The sequence below is a fragment of the Pelodiscus sinensis genome, chromosome 1 (genome assembly GCF_052426305.1).
Source record: "Pelodiscus sinensis isolate ZL-2025 chromosome 1, ASM5242630v1, whole genome shotgun sequence".
NCBI lineage: Eukaryota > Metazoa > Chordata > Testudines > Trionychidae > Pelodiscus > Pelodiscus sinensis.
In genome coordinates, this window is record NC_143052.1 from 234,466,489 (window position 1) to 234,482,472 (window position 15,984).

The 15,984-nt window shown below is 45.2% G+C and overlaps 1 protein-coding gene across 5 annotated transcripts in view; it reads right to left on the reverse strand.

The window, feature by feature from the left end:
• The window catches only part of REV1 (REV1 DNA directed polymerase), a 104,488-nt gene that overhangs the window by 80,093 nt on the left and 8,411 nt on the right, over positions 1 to 15,984 (reverse strand). For 4 of the 5 annotated variants that reach the window (XM_075916886.2, XM_075916871.2, XM_075916874.2 and 1 more), the window contains 2 exons: positions 4,882 to 4,948; positions 31 to 163 (listed from right to left, as the gene is read on the reverse strand). In XM_075916886.2, the coding sequence (XP_075773001.2) occupies positions 31 to 163; positions 4,882 to 4,938 (190 nt within the window). In that variant the 5' untranslated portion in view covers positions 4,939 to 4,948. Of the gene's footprint in view, positions 1 to 30; positions 165 to 4,881; positions 4,949 to 15,984 lie in introns of those variants that run through there. The other variant, XM_075916895.2, reaches the window with a different exon arrangement.

The following is a 15,984-nucleotide window of genomic DNA, read 5'->3' on the forward strand; positions in this document are numbered from 1 at the left end:
CAACGTTTTTGAGAAAAATCAAAACTTTACCTGTAAAGCCATTGACATAGATGGCAACTCCGCTAAAGATATTGGATGATTTTCCATCCTTATGATGCTGTATAACTGCATCTGACTGGAACTGATCCTCCAGTTTCTGGACCTTTGCAGACATGTACCCTCCCTAGAATTTAATTAAAAGAGAAGTTTAAACATGAACCAAAGCAATGACTATTTTCATTTTCGGATGCCTAGGCATGAAACAGGGTATGTCTACACTACAGAGTTAGACATTATTTCGAATTAACTGTAATAGCTGTCTACACATACAAACCGCTATTTCAAAATAAATTCAAAATAGCGGAGCCCTTATTTCGAATTAGGTAAACCTCATTCTACAAGGAATAATGCCTAATTCGAAATAGCTAATTTGAAATAAGTGCCGTGTAGACACTTATTTCGAATTAGGGGGCTTCCAGCCCTTTCCAGTTCCCCCTGGTGGCCACTCTGGGCCAAACCAGGAAAACTCCTCTCCTCTCCCCCAGCCCCGGGGCTCTTAAAGGGGCAGACTCTTGCCACTGGGCACGTGCAAGAGCCAGGCCTGCCAGCAGTCGCAGACCCTCAGCCAGTGGCCACACGATGGCAGCCAGTGGCAGCCAACTGTCCCCCGCCCAGTCCTCCAGCGCCCAGGGGCCAGCCAGGGGTTGTTGACGGCGTGCGACCTCCTGGACTAGCACGGAGGTCATGGACCACACTGAGGTTTGGGGGGGAGGCTCCCAACGTCCATGATCTCCGCACTAGGTGGAGGAACGCGGCCGTCTACAGCCACATAGTGGCCACCATGGCCAGAAAGGAACACAGGCGCACCCAGGAGCAGGTGCGCCTGAAAGTCAAGGAGCTGTGGCAGTTGTACACCAGGGCCACATCAGGGGCTGACACCTGCCCCTACTTCCCCGCCCTCGACCGACTCCTTCAGCGAGCCGGGACTGGAGGGCCCCGACACAGGCACACCAGAGGGACAACCGCCAGCTGTTCTGGCACCGGAGTCGGCAGGGTCGTCCAGGGAGGCCATACCAGGTAAGTGTCCCCTACCCGGGGGAGAGGGATACCACTGTCTCCTACCCGGGGGAGAGGGATACCAGATACTGCGCGCGTGGGCCATGCCTCCCACAGATCACGCAGCCACCTGTGCACATGCGAACACATGCCATGCCAGCCTTGGGCAGATGGCTCCAGATGCGTGACACCCAGAGGCCGTGGCCCAATAGGCACATGCGTGTGTGAAGAGACCTGGCGGTACCCAGCAGGATGCTCTCCCTTCACACACACCCTCTACACAGAGGCAGAGGACATCTCCCCCCAGCCCCGGCCAACTATACACTGCACAGGGGCATGGGTGCGGTCTTGGGGCAGCTCCCAGTCCCACGGAGAGCCAGACATCCTGACCATGGCCTCTGCGCAAGCACATCGACTCTGATGGTGCAGGGCACAGTTGCCCTCACGTCCTGGGGGGGCAGGATGGAGGGGAAAGCTGGGCATCATCCACTGTGTCCCCAGTGAGAACTGAACACTTTTCTTCTTTCTCTACTGCTGCACCAGCTGCTCATGCAGGGCACACCACCCCGCCCAGGAAATGTTCCCACACCCGCGGCCTGCTCCAGACCACCAGCATACGGCAGGAGTACTGAGACCAGCACCTGGGGGTCCTGTGAGCCCTGCACCGCACCATCCAGGCCTGGATGCTGGAGGACCTGCAGCTCCACTGGGAGCAGCTTGCTCAGGACTGAGCGCTGAACTCTAACCTGCAGGCCCTGCTGCATAGCATGGTGCCCCGTGCCAGTTCGGCACCTGCTACCCCCTACTGTCCCTCCTCCCACTCCTGCCCCCCTCCCACTGCTTCCTCCTCAACGTCCACACCCCCCACCTCATCCTCCGCACTCTCCTCCCCATCCCCCCGGGGAAGCCGAGGCTCCCTCCTCCGCCGTGCTGGGAGGCGGTTGGCCCGGCGAGACCCCCAGCCCTGAGCTTTGCCTCTCCCTTCTTCCCCTTGCTTCCCCCTTCCAGCTCCCTCCACCCAGTTTTCCCCATCCCCTCTCCCACCCTCTTTCCTGCCCTCTCCCGCCTCCTTTCCCCCGTCTCCCCAGAGTTTCATCCCCCCTCCCCAGTTGTGTTAAATAAAGACAGGTTATATTTTTGAAAATATGTGTCTTTTATTTTACATCAGGAAGGGGGGGGCTAGGGAAGGGTAAGTGGAAGGACGAGAGGGAGGAATGGGGTAGCTCTGAGGGCTCCTCGAGGTGGACACTCTCCCGCAGGGCCTCCTGGATCCTGACAGCCCCCCGATGGACCTCCCAGATGGCAGCCTGCAACGAGTGCAGCCAGGCTGATGGCCACGACACCACAAGACGCACCGGCGTGCCCAGGGACAGGTCTGGTTCCATGTTGCAGAGTGCTGTGGTGTCCCGAGTGAGGGCAAGAGAGCATTTGGGGACACAAATGCTTTGCTGTCCCTCAGTGAGGTGGACCAGCAAGCAGAGAAACCTGAGAACTGTCTGTCTGGGATAGGGGGTCAGGTCCCTTTAAGCACCGACCTCAGCTAGCCTGAGGCAGCAGCCACACACACTAAGTCCGACCCTGATGCCCTTTTGGCACTGGTTCCAGCCAGCCTTACCTTCGATTCAGGGTCCACTAAATGTGGACGCGCTATTTCGAATTAGAAAAACGCTATTTCGAATTAGTTTTTGGGTCTAGATGCGTTATTTCAAATTAGCTTATTTCGAATTAACTAATTCGAAATAAGTTAATTCAAAATAGCGCTGTAGTGCAGACATACCCACAGATCATTTTCAACAAAATTGAAAACTCAGATATACCCTTCATAAAATAGTTGGTGTAAATTTCATTTTACCTCCCTAAACTAATTTTGGATGAACAGCCAAATTCATATGTTTTCACTGCAATCATGAGTAATACATTTCATCCAAACTCTTGCTGATTAAACAGTTGTACAGTAAAACTCCAATAGTCTGGCATCCAATTGTACGGCACTCCCAATAGTCCAGCATCAAAAGGGCAAGAGCCTAGTGAGTAAGCTTTGGCAAAAAACGAGTTACAAGGCAGCAGAGGCAGGAGCTGAACCAAGCGAAACCAGATGGGACCGAGTCAGTCTGCCACTGGCATTGTGTGATACTGGATAGTGCTTGTGTTACAATAAAAAGGGTTAAAAACACTTTGTATACAGTATATACTGTATGTATCTATAACCATCTTATAGTACCTCCTGATAGTCCGGCATATCCGATAATCTGGCACCACCTAGGTCCCAAAGATTCCAGATTATCAGAAGTCTACTGTACTATGACAGCAATGTAGCAGGGCTCTTCATTTTACTTATGTGGGTGGCAGGTGTGAGAATCCCACAAAGGATTGTGTGCAGACCTGCTATAAAGGTGTGGCTTGTTACCTCTTCTCTGTCGGTAAAGGATATGATGGGGGGGAGGGGGTGGAGGAGTGGCTCTCTAAGGGAGAATGACCTAATTCACAGGAAATTCTGGAGAAACCCCAGGGAAAGTCAAGCTCAGAGAGGAAGCTTAGGCTGGAGTTTGTTTTCTTATTGTATGAGTTACTAATAAAGTAAAATGAAAATGAATACAGCCACAGAGGGTGATCTTGGATGGTAATTCATGGCCTATGTGCTCTAAGGGTAAGTAGAGACTCAAACCCATTAACCTTCAGAGATTGCAAGGCTAGAAGGGACCACTGTGACCATCTGGTCTGACCTCCTGTATAATACAGGCCATAGAGTTTTCCTCAAATAATTCATGACTTCTTTCTTTCTACACATACAGGACACAGAGTGGTGTGGTATGTAATTGTATAAATTTATGTGCCTTAGTTATTACATGTCCAACTATAAAGGACTTATATAAAGAGGAAAACTTCAAATATCTCAAAACAGACCTATCAAACAATCTCCCCAAAGGCAAAAAAAGCTCCTATTTCTACTTTACAGGGTTAAAAAACATTGAACAGCCCATCTGTAGTTTAATGTTTATTATTATTTTTTCCAAGGGGGAAGGGCAGAGAAAAGAATGAAGAAAGCATTAACTCGTTTAATAGGTTGTTCTTTTTTTTTTTTTTTCTTTTAACTGCAGGCTGTTTGAAATTGCTCAACAGTTTGGAATGGACTAGTAAATAAGTGCAATTCATTGGACAGCCTTCACTGAAGTCAGGACATTTTTTTGAATAATTTTTAACCTGACAGTCTCAAGTGGAACAAATATATTTCTGCATGTTTTGAGGCCCTTTGCATGCATGCACATACAGGTTGAACCTCTCTAGTCTAGCACCTTCTGCACCTAGCAGGTCCAGAGCCAGAGAATTTGCCGAACCACAGGAGATCAATATTGTAGTGAGCTGATTAAATGGAACTATGTTTGCAATGCTGCTTAATAATGTTTGACTGTACTGATGCACTCTGTATAAGCCTATGCCTACCCAAACCTTATAAAATTCTCTTCATAAAGTGTTAGTGTTATTACACAAATGTACTATATTGGCACAAGCAAATAAGTAGATAAAGCATAAAAACATGTTCACGCTTAGCAGCATTACCAACACTTCCATTGCTTGCTGGTTTCTTAGAAGACATTTGGGGTCATTTAGAGCTAAATAATAGCACAAAATACTGAGAGCCAGGATTGGTGGCGGTAAAAAAACTTTACAGGACCTTGAGAAACTTGGCCACACCCATAAGCAGACAACTGGCTAACTAAAAGCAGGCCATAAAACATGGATGTTACTAGAGAAGTTCAACCTGTATTTTAAAAAAAATGAAAATAGCTTTAAGAACATAGCATTTATTTCCCCTTCCAATAAAAAGCTTTTTGGTTTTAAACATACCCATATCCCCCAGCCATCTTCATTGCTGGCTCGTTTCCTCCATCCACCTCGCCTCATAGTGAAGCTTCTGTTTACGAAATAAAAAACAAAGGCATAATTGGTTTGATTTTTAGCAGGATTTCCAATTCCACTTAGGTGATTCCAAACAAACAGATCACGCGCATAATCAAAACCTAAAATAAAGGCAGAAGCTGCAAATTGCATCCTCAGAAAAGAGATATATAAAACAACCCTTTATTTATGAGATATGAGGCATCTACCATAGTAAGCACATGCTATGTCCTATGATCATAGAATCATAGGACTGGAAGGGACCTCGAGAGGTCATCGAGTCCAGCCCCCCACCCTCAAGGTAGGACCAAGCTCTGTCTACACCATCCCTGACAGATGTCTATCTAACCTGTTCTTAAATATCTCCAGAGAGGGAGATTCCACCACCTCCCTTGGCAATTTATTCCAATATTTGACCACCCTGACAGTTAGGAATTTTTTCCTAATGTCCAATCTAAACCTCCCTTGCTGCACTTTAAGCCCATTACTCCTTGTCCTGTCCTCAGAAACCAAGAGGAACAAATTTTCTCCTTCCTCCTTGTGACACCCTTTTAGATATTTGAAAACCGCTATCATGTCCCCCCTTAATCGTCTTTTTTCCAAACTAAACAAGCCCAGTTCATGAAGCCTGGCTTCATAGGTCATGTTCTCTAGACCTTTAATCATTCTTGTCGCTCTTCTCTGTACCCTTTCCAATTTCTCCACATCTTTCTTGAAATGTGGCGCCCAGAACTGGACACAGTACTCCAGCTGAGGCCTAACTAGTGCAGAGTAGAGCGGCAGAATGACTTCACGAGTTTTGCTTACAACACACCTGTTGATACAACCTAGAATCATATTTGCTTTTTTTGCAACAGCATCACACTGTTGACTCATATTCAATTTGCGATCCACTATGACCCTTAGATCTCTTTCCGCCATGCTCCTTCCTAGACAGTCGCTTCCCATCTTGTATGTATGGAACTGATTGTTCCTTCCTAAGTGGAGCACTTTGCATTTCTCTTTATTAAATTTCATCCTGTTTACCTCTGACCATTTCTCTAACTTGCTAAGGTCATTCTGAATTATGTTCCTATCCTCCAAAGAAGTTGCAACCCCACCCAGTTTGGTATCATCTGCAAACTTAATAAGCGTACTCTCTATCCCAATATCTACATCATTGATGAAGATATTGAACAGTACGGGTCCCAAAACAGACCCTTGCGGATCTCCTTGTTAAGCCAAGCTGGTCTTTTGCCATATTTTCTATCTTTCCTACACAGCGGAATTGTTTGCTTTTGGGCCTTTAACAACGTCCCTTTGAAATACTTCCAACTCTCCTCAGTTGTTTTTCCCTTCAGTCTTGCTTCCCATGGGACCTTACCTACAAGTTCTCTGAGCTTATCAAAATCTGCCTTCCTGAAATCCATTACCTCAATTGTGCTGGTCTCCCTTCTACCTTTCCTTAAGATCATGAACTCTATTATTTCATGATCACTGTCCCCCATACGGTCTTCCACTTTCAAGTTCTCAACTAGTTCCTCCCTATTTGTTAAAATCAAATCCAGAACAGCTTCTCATCTGGTAGCTTTTTCAACCTTCTGAAACAGAAAGTTGCCTCCAATGCAGTCCAGAAACTTACTGGATAGCCTGTGCACCCTGCTGTGTTAGTTTCCCAACATATGTCTGGATAGTTGAAGTCCCCCATCACCACAAAATCTTGGGCTTTGGATAGTTTTGTTAATTGTTTAAAAAGGCCTCATCCACCTCTTCCACCTGGCTAGGAGGCCTGTAGTAGACTCCTAGCATGACATCAACCTCATTTTTTACCCCTTTTAGCTTAGCTGTGTAGAGAGTCTCTGGGTTATCTCCTACGTTCATCTCCACTTCAGTCCAAGTGTGTACATTTTTAATATGCAAGGCAACCCTTGATGAATGTAGTATTTTCTTCTTGCAATTACACGCAGCATTATAGTGTTCAATATCTACAGTAACTTACTAAACTTTTATTGTCTAACATACACTTTATACAGATAATTAATAAAACTATTTAAACACAATTGCTACCACCCATGTACAATATTGCTAGTCAGTGACTGCAGTAGGTTCGGAGTGGCTGCCCACTGACCCAGAAGGGGAGGCACCACTCCCAGAGCCTTGGTGGGCTGCACCTGGATGACCCACCTGGCCAGAAGCCAGTGGGTGGGGTCAGAGAGATTTCTGGGCTGAGAAAGAATCCCTATAATTTTGCAGCTCTGGTGATGACTGATGGCCCAAGAAGCCAGCAGTGATATCTCTTGGAAAAATTCACTGGCCTTCTTCCAGCAATACTGGACTGTTAGAACTAACTGATCTTTCCCTGTACACGCATATACTGAGCCAGAAAAGTAGGTAAAGGAAGGGATGTGCATGTTTACTGGTTCAGGGGATCAGAGCTATGAAAGATGACATGATGCTCAGTATATGGAAAATCATTTTGAACAGATGTGTGTTTGACTTCTTATTCTGAGCTGCCACAAGATTATCCTGGAAGTGGGGAGAGGAGGGGGGGATGTGCGTGAAAGGAGAAGATGCCAGGGCTTGAAGATTGATCATGGGTGGACATATTTCAGAGAGAGGGTTAATTTCCTGAGATTTATAACAACTCCTTCTTCCAGAAGCTCCATTGACCCCAGAATGACTCTTCACAGATCAGATGCAGAGGCAGAATATCCTTTGGTGAAAACATACCACAACTACCATGACCACTAGAAAATGCTGCTACCCAAACCAGGAATAGATATCAAAATTATGATGCCCAGCATTCTTCTACTCTCTCTCAAATACTTACGTAACCCAGTGGTAAAGCATGTGCTCTATGTCCCTGTATGAGCTGGTTCACAGAGAGAGAGAGAAAGAAACACTACACTCTCCCCCACCCAATTACTCTTACTACTCAAGTGGAAAAGGTATATGCTGTAGATCTGAAGGCTATTGGTTTAAACCTTGCTGATTATCCATTTGAGAGAAAATTTATGCATGAAAGTTAGTGTGAGCACTCGCCTGCAATGTGCAAGACTAAAGTTTAGTTAGCTCTATGCTCTGCCCGATTTGGTGACTATAAAGTCAGTCTCCCTCCAAATGATTAATTAGTTAAACATACAAAGGGAAACAGCTCCCACTGAAGACAGAGACATACCTCCTAAATGGTTAGAACTACAGGCAGTCCCCGGGTTACATACAAGATAGGGACTGTAGGTTTGTTCTTAAGTTGAATCTGTATGTAAGTCGGAACTGGAGTCCAGATTCAGCCACTGCTGAAACTGATCAGTTTCAACAGCGGCTGAATCTGGACGCCAGTTCTGACTTACATACAGATTCAACTTAAGAACCCCAGGCATCCCCAAGTCAGCTGCTGCTGAAACTGATCAGCGGCTACTGGACCAACCCAGCAGCACCCAAGCTGCTCTGCCCCAGGCGTCCTGATTCAGCCGCTGCTGAAACTGACCAGCAGTGGCTGAATCAGGACGCCTGGGGCAGAGCAGCTGGGGTGCTGCCGGGTTGGTCCAGTAGCGCCCAGAGCGGCGCTACGGGACCAACCGGCAGCACCCCAGCTGCTGTACCACAGGTGTCCGGAGCAAAACAGCGGAGCACGGGGGCAGCGGGACAGCCCAGACGCACCGTGGCTGTCCTGCTGCCCTCAGGCTCCGTGGCTTTGCTCTGCTTTGCTCCCTGTCCCCCTGGTCTGCAGACCAAGGGGACGGGGAGCAAAGCGGCGGAACACGCGGAAAACGGCGGAACAAAGCGGCGGAACACGCGGGCAGCGGACAGCCCAGACGCGTCTGTGCTGTCCGCTGCCCGCGGCTTTGCTCTGCTTTGCTCCCCGTCCCGCTGGTCTGCAGACCAGGGGGACGGGGAACAAAGCAGAGCAAAGCCGCGGAGCACGCGGGCAGCTGACAGCCCAGACGCGTCTGTGCTGTCCGCTGCCCGCGGCTTTGCTCTGCTTTGCTCCCCGTCCCGCTGGTCTGCAGACCAGGGGGACGGGGAGCAAAGCAGAGCAAAGCCACGGAGCACGCGGGCAGCGGACAGCCCTGTCCGCTGCCCGCGTGTTCCGCCGCTTTGCTTCCTCTCCCTGGTCTGCTGGAGACCAGGGAGAGGGAGGGCCCCGTTCGTAACTGCGGATCCGACATAAGTCGGATCCGCGTAACTCGGGGACTGCCTGTATTTTGGGACACAGGCTATCAGACTTACAGGTTGGAACAGGAACTCAACCCAGATGAGATACACAGAAATGAGACAGACTAGAGAGCAATGCAGGAGTAGCAGTCAGGAGGCAGGACGAGTGATCATGCAGAAGCAGCTGTAAGCAGGGAGAAGCCAGTCACAGGGACAACTTCTTGTTCTTGGTTTAAATACAAATATGGATCCCTGTCCGAGTTCAGCATTTAGTTTTGGCAACAGTTAGGTCACTCGGTGGTAGGCTGGAAATTACTAAAGCTGGGGTGGGCTAGATTCAGCCCGCCAGAGCCTCAGACAGGTTTCCTGCCCCTCTGCCCCCGCATGCTACTCTGAGCAGCTCTGAACTCTGCGAGCCCAGGAGAGAGGGAGGAGAGGCTTGACATGCTGCCACCACCCTCAGTACAATCTCATAGCTTTGGCCAATGGGAGTTGCCTATTTGAAGAAAAGGCAGCACGTGAAGTGCCCCTCCCCTTGGGCTCGCAGCCATCAGAACAGTACACATGGCCCCTGCAGCTGACTGCTCTGAACAGTCTGCAGGGTCACGGAAGGCAAGGAGGCTGGCTGAAGGAAGCTGCTGGCCTGGAGTTGCATAGGTAAGCATCTCTCATCCAAAGCCTGCCTCTGGCACTCCAACTCCTCCCTCCCCCCAATCCTGTTCCTCTGCTCCTCTATTCCATGTAACCCATACCCACTACCTCTCCCTCTCTTGCCCTCCTACCCCATGTAACCCAAACCCTCCGCCCCTCCTCCTGCACTCATACTCCACATAACCCAAACCCTCCGCATAGATTCTGATCCTGCACCCATACCTTTTCCTAGACCTTGCACCGCAATCGCCAGCCCAGAACTCTATCCTGCCCTAGGTCAGAACTCAAACCCTCTGCACCCAATCCTTCATGCCAGTCTCCTGACCCAGGTCACAACCCTTCTCAAACTCTCTCACAGATTCCACACCCCATCCTGCATTCCTCTATTACCATCAATGAAGAGTGCATCCCCTTGATCATTTATCAAATTCATGGAGTGCCGCCACTCTATTAAAAATTATTGCCCACCCCTGTAATCGATAAGCTCTTTCGGCTAGCATTTAAGAACCATGGTCCCTGACACACTAATCTAGGATGTGGGAAACTTAAGTCCAAGTTTCTGGTCTGAATCTGGAAGACCCAGGATTTGAGCCTGAAATCTCCCACATTCCAGGTGAGTACCCTGAACACAGGCTATTGGCTATCTGGGTTGGTTGCATGCTCTCTCTGGTTTTCACCAGAAATTCCATGCTGGCCCTAAGAAAGTTTCTCTGAAACGGTTATGCTCCCAGGAAATGTTTCAGTTTCAATGAATTAGCATTTTCCAACTAAAAAAGGATTCATCAGAAAATTCACGACTAGTTCTAGTACAAACCCTGGAGCAACTGTTGAAATATTATACAACAAAACAATGTATGCAGAACTAAACTGGGTGTTGTGGTATTTGGCATTCTGGTTAATGAGAGCTGTTCCTTTAAGACAAAGTGCAGCATTTTATTATCCAGCGCATAAAGACTGACAGGAATGTATGGGAGATTTCCAGTGTCGACAAACAGGGACAAACTCCATAAAGGTCTAAATACATTTGGTAAATGCATCGTTCCAGAATGCATGCCTCCTCCTTGTCGGAGATTGGACTTCTCACGATACTGCTAATGAGTTATAGAGCCTTCTTTATGTAGCTCAACACTTTGAATTGAGCTCAGCAAAGATTAAAAATTGTTTCCATCTAATGGATATTTTGTGGCCTATATGTGCTTCAGGGATCTCAGTTCTAGCTTCCACTTCACAAAGCCATTACTGCGTTTGGCACTATACTACAGGCTCTTGGGGCAAGTACACTCTTACTATGGACTTGCACAATGCCTAGCACAATGCAGACCCATTCTTGGTTGGGTCTTCTATAACAAGGGCTGCTCCATCAGGAGACAAAAATTGTGCTATAACACACTTCTGAGTATTAGTAACCCTAAATTGAGGATTGGGGCAAAAAGGGGGACAACATATAATTATTGGTAGGGAGACAATTTAAAAATATGTATATTTTCATTACTTTTGAAGTTCTAGGGTTAAAAGTATCATTTTATAACAAAATAAACTATAAACTTCATTACTTGATTCTGTTATAGAGTACTGTAGTTTGAACTGATTTTAGGAGGGAATGACCTCTAATACTGTTACAGTCATTTGCAATCGCAAGTGATTGCTGATGTCAGGCAATTTTATTCCAATCAATCCCTGACTACTACGGTATTTTACCCGCATTTGTATAAATATTACATGCACAGAAGTGGCTGACTAAAAACATTTGAAAAGTTTTACTTGTGGGTAGAAGCTGTAAAAGGAGAGAGTTTGGAGTAAAAAGGCCAAGAAGCATGAATCAGAAGATAAATCTGAAAATCCTGAATGCATAAAGCATGTGACACAAAAACCAAGCTAACGAGTATGAGAAGTTAATAGTAAAACTCACTTTTCAGACTGCATAGAAAGCTGAACATCCAGTCTTGTGTCAGAAAGGTGAAATGTATAATTTGCAAAAATCATGAATACTCAAGTCCTTTAAAATTAATTCCCTCTACCTCTATGTATGTGAAATACACGGTAGCAGGATGTTATTTTGCTCCAGAAAATCCAACACAAAGAGATACAAAAGTTCTACACAATGTTGCGGAATACTTTCAAATTCTGAGATTTTGAAATTGTCTGCAGTTTGCCTACCTGACCTTAATCTTGGATCTATCTATGTTAAAGGTCAAGAAATTCATAGATTCATAGACTTTAAGGTCAGAAGGGACCATTATGATCATCTAGTCTGACCCCCCTGCACAATGCAGGCCACAGAATCACCCACCCGTCTTAGAATAATCCTGAAATGAAAGACTGTACATACAAGTATCAGAGTTCCACTTTGCTACTCTTCAAAAAGTTATGACCAGCATAACTTCCACAGCAGTTATGAGTTACCACATTTTTTCTTAAAATAAAAGGATTACAGACAAAACATTAAAAATAATCTATGTGCATGCTTTTAAAAAAAAAATCCTCACAACTCCAATCTCAGGCTTTGGCAGGTGTCAATCCTTCCAAGACTTTAATAACCACTGGGGTTTGACCCCTTACACAGAATATTGTGTATATTTGCTAGATCAAAAAGATGATCTTTAGTCAGTTTAAACTCAAGCTATTATCCAAAAGACCTCTCTTTGCCTGATGGTCTCTGAAGAATCCTGTCTGAACTAGCATATGAGAGTTTTGCCAACTGCAGACAGTGCACCATGAGTGATTTTGCCTAATCTCCACCCACTATTCTTGCATACTGGAAGGCTGCAGTCATCCCGCAACCTGCCATGGAAATAAATCAAATTCCTGGCCAAAGTGATACATATACTTAATAGAGTAATATCTCCAGAAGATATTGTAGGAAATTGTTGTATTTATCACAGCAAGCCATTATAAAGTCTCTTACATAAGTTTGACTACAGGAACTTAGGTTTATTATTATATTTGCTGATGGAGCCATAGACAGGTCTTATGTTGAAGTAGTATCTGTATGCATCAGAGCTGTGTAGAATGAGAAACTTTGTACACTGACACAGTACACTTGGAATCTGGGAGAACTGATTGTGATACACTAAGAATAAAAGCAACTTCGGGAATTGTGGGGATGAATATGCAACAGCTCTAGTCAACATGAGTCAGGCTGAAAGACAGATCATGCAACAATGAATACAGGCTGTTGAGATGTTGTGCAAGCCACGTTTAGACAAGATATTAATTTGATTGTTGTGTACTGCATCAAACCCTTAGCTGTCCATACTACAAGTAGGCTGAACTTACTCTGAGACCAAGTGCCTATGGGTACATCCAGACTACCACGTTTTGTCGACGGAAGTTTTGTCGACAGATACTGTCGACAAAACTTCCGTCGACAAAGAGCGTCCAGACACACTGAGTTCTGTCGACAAAGCAAGCTGCTTTGTCGACAGAACTCCATAGTCTGGACGCAACGTTACAGGCAATAACACCTTCTGTCGACAGAGTTCTGTCGACAGAAGGTGTTATGCCTCGTAAAATGAGGTATACCAGCGTCGACAAAACTGCTGAGTTCTGTCAACGTTATGTCGACAGAACTCAGCGGTAGTGTAGACGCTGGTATAGTTTTGTCGACAAAAGTCCACTTTTGTCGACAAAACTAGGTAGTCTAGACACACCCTATGTCTCACTGCCCTCTAGGAACAAGAAGCAAAATGCAGGACAATGTAGCACTTTAAAGACTAACAAGATGGTTTATTAGATGATGAGCTTTCGTGGGCCAGACCCACTTCCTCAGATCAAATAGTGGAAGAAAATAGTCACAACCATATATACCAAAGGATACAATTAAAAAAAATGAACACTTTTTTTTTTTCATTTTTTTTAATTGTATCCTTTGGTATATATGGTTGTGACTATTTTCTTCCACTATTTGGTCTGAGGAAGTGGGTCTGGCCCACGAAAGCTCATCATCTAATAAACTATCTTGTTAGTCTTTAAAGTGCTACATTGTCCTGCATTTTGCTTCAGCTACCCCAGACTAACACAGATACATTTCTATCACTACTCTAGGAACAAGTGTTTCTGATCATTGCTTGCCACAGTCCGCTTAGGAGCTCATCACAATTGCAGCTGTGTAGCCAGCAACAGTTTTCTGATCTGTTCCTGAGGATTTCATCTTGAGTTTCAACAAAACGTGTTTTTTCTCTCTTACCCTTGTTTTTGCAGTCTTTCAGAGTGTCTCTTTCCAGAAATTCCTTTGATACTTTTAGTTACTTGGTTCAATGTGTTTAAGAGCTGAAGTGTCAGCAGCTCTTTCAGGCTTGTTACTACCCCAATCACAGACCATCCATACAGCCTTCTCAATACAGCATGCCTCTATGCTTATTTTGAAGTGTTGTATTCTCATCCTAAAGTATTTTTTTCAGGACCTTTTCTCAGCATATGGAAATTATTTCTGTCTGATAGTCTCTTCCAGATTCAATGGAAGTGATATTCAGAGACATCACGTTCCTTAAGTTTATACAGTGGTCTCTGCTCTTGAAGATATCATCTTAATCTCTTTGGATAAAGCAGAGCTCACTAGACCTCAAAGCCTCCAGTATCAATGATTCTTGACCTGGAGAGGTTTGAAGGAGTCTACCTTAAAGTAGATGCCTAAAACAGTATCCAGAACACAGCCACATCTTTGTTTTGAGGAGACAGATGCAGGAAGGCCTCTAGTTAAAATGGCCTTTCCCCAGATAAAGCACACAACTTGCAGCTTTCCTGGGTGTCATCTTCTAATATAACTTTTATATACATAATCTCTCTTCCAACTCTCCCTCAACACTCTCTTCTCAAGCCATTCATATTTTTAAACAGTTTCTAACTTGCTTTCTATTGATGAAGGCAGGTCCGAGAAGATAGATTCACTCCTGCCATTTTTTGTGAGAAGGAAGGAAAGTTATAAGCCAGTTTGACTGAAGCCTTTCTCCCTCCCGTATGAGAAAGAAAATACGGATTTTAAGGATGACAGAACCTTCCTAAAATGATATCAATAGACAGCCTGCTGACCATTCAAAAGATTAAAAGGAGTGAGCACAAGAACTTCTTGTCAAACAAGGAATACATTATCAAAGATACTAAATTTAGCTCATCAGATTTGGAAGCCCAAACATAAAGAAGGTTCATTTAAACTATGGGAGATTGTGTTTCTGCTTGCTTTTTACATTAGAGATAACAGTAAATGGCCCTGGTTTTGCTTGAGGACTTTTCCCCCAGTTTATTTAATTTAGGCACTTAAAAAAATGAGTTAGTTTTTCCTCTACAGGAAAGGAGAAAAACCTTTAAAATTAGTATATACAGTGATCTCTGTCTTGAAGACATCACCTTAAACTCTTTGGAGAAAGCAGAGCTCCTCAGACCTCAAAGCCTCCAAATGATACTCAAGTCTCAATGATTCTTGGCTTGGAAATCAGTTAAAATTAGAGCTGTTGATTAATTACAGTTAACTCATGCCATTAACTCAAAACAAATTAATCACAATTAAAAAATTAATCATGTTTAAATTGCACTACTAAACAGAATACCAATTGAAATTAATTTTGGATGCTTTTCTACATTTTCAAATATTGATTTCTATTACAACACAGCATACAAAGTATAGAGTGCTCACTTTATATTATTTTATTAGACATTTGCACTGTAAAAATAGTATTTTTCAGTTCACCTCAGAATAAGAACTATAGTGCAATCGCTATCATAAAAGTGTAACTTACAAATGCAGATTTTTATTACATAACAGCACACAAAAAACTAAAACTCTAGCACCTACAAGTCCACTCAGTCCTACTTCTTGTTCAGCATATATCACTAATAAATAGGGATGTTCATGTGTAGTTGACTAAACAATTAACCAATAAACCTTGGCTTATCAATTAATCCTATCAATTACATGCTCCCCCCCACCCGCCTCTTGGATCCCGCAGAGCAACCTGCCCCCCACCCACTTGCTGCCTCCCACAGAGGCAGTGGGGGGGAGGGGACAAGCAGGAACCAGAGCTGGCTTTTAAGCTGGTTCCCCAAGCACCAGCTTCATGGAGCTGCCTGCTCTCTCCCCTCACCCACAGCCGCCTCTATCAGAGGCAACAGCAAGGAGGGGGAGGGCAGGGGAGGTTGCCACGGAGCAGCCTCTGTCCACTGTGGACCTGGACTTGCCATGGACAGAGACTGCTCTGTGAGATGCCAGCACAGCCTCTATCCATGGGGAACTGTGCACTGCTGCCTCTGTATCAGTAGAGACCAGGAGTGTTC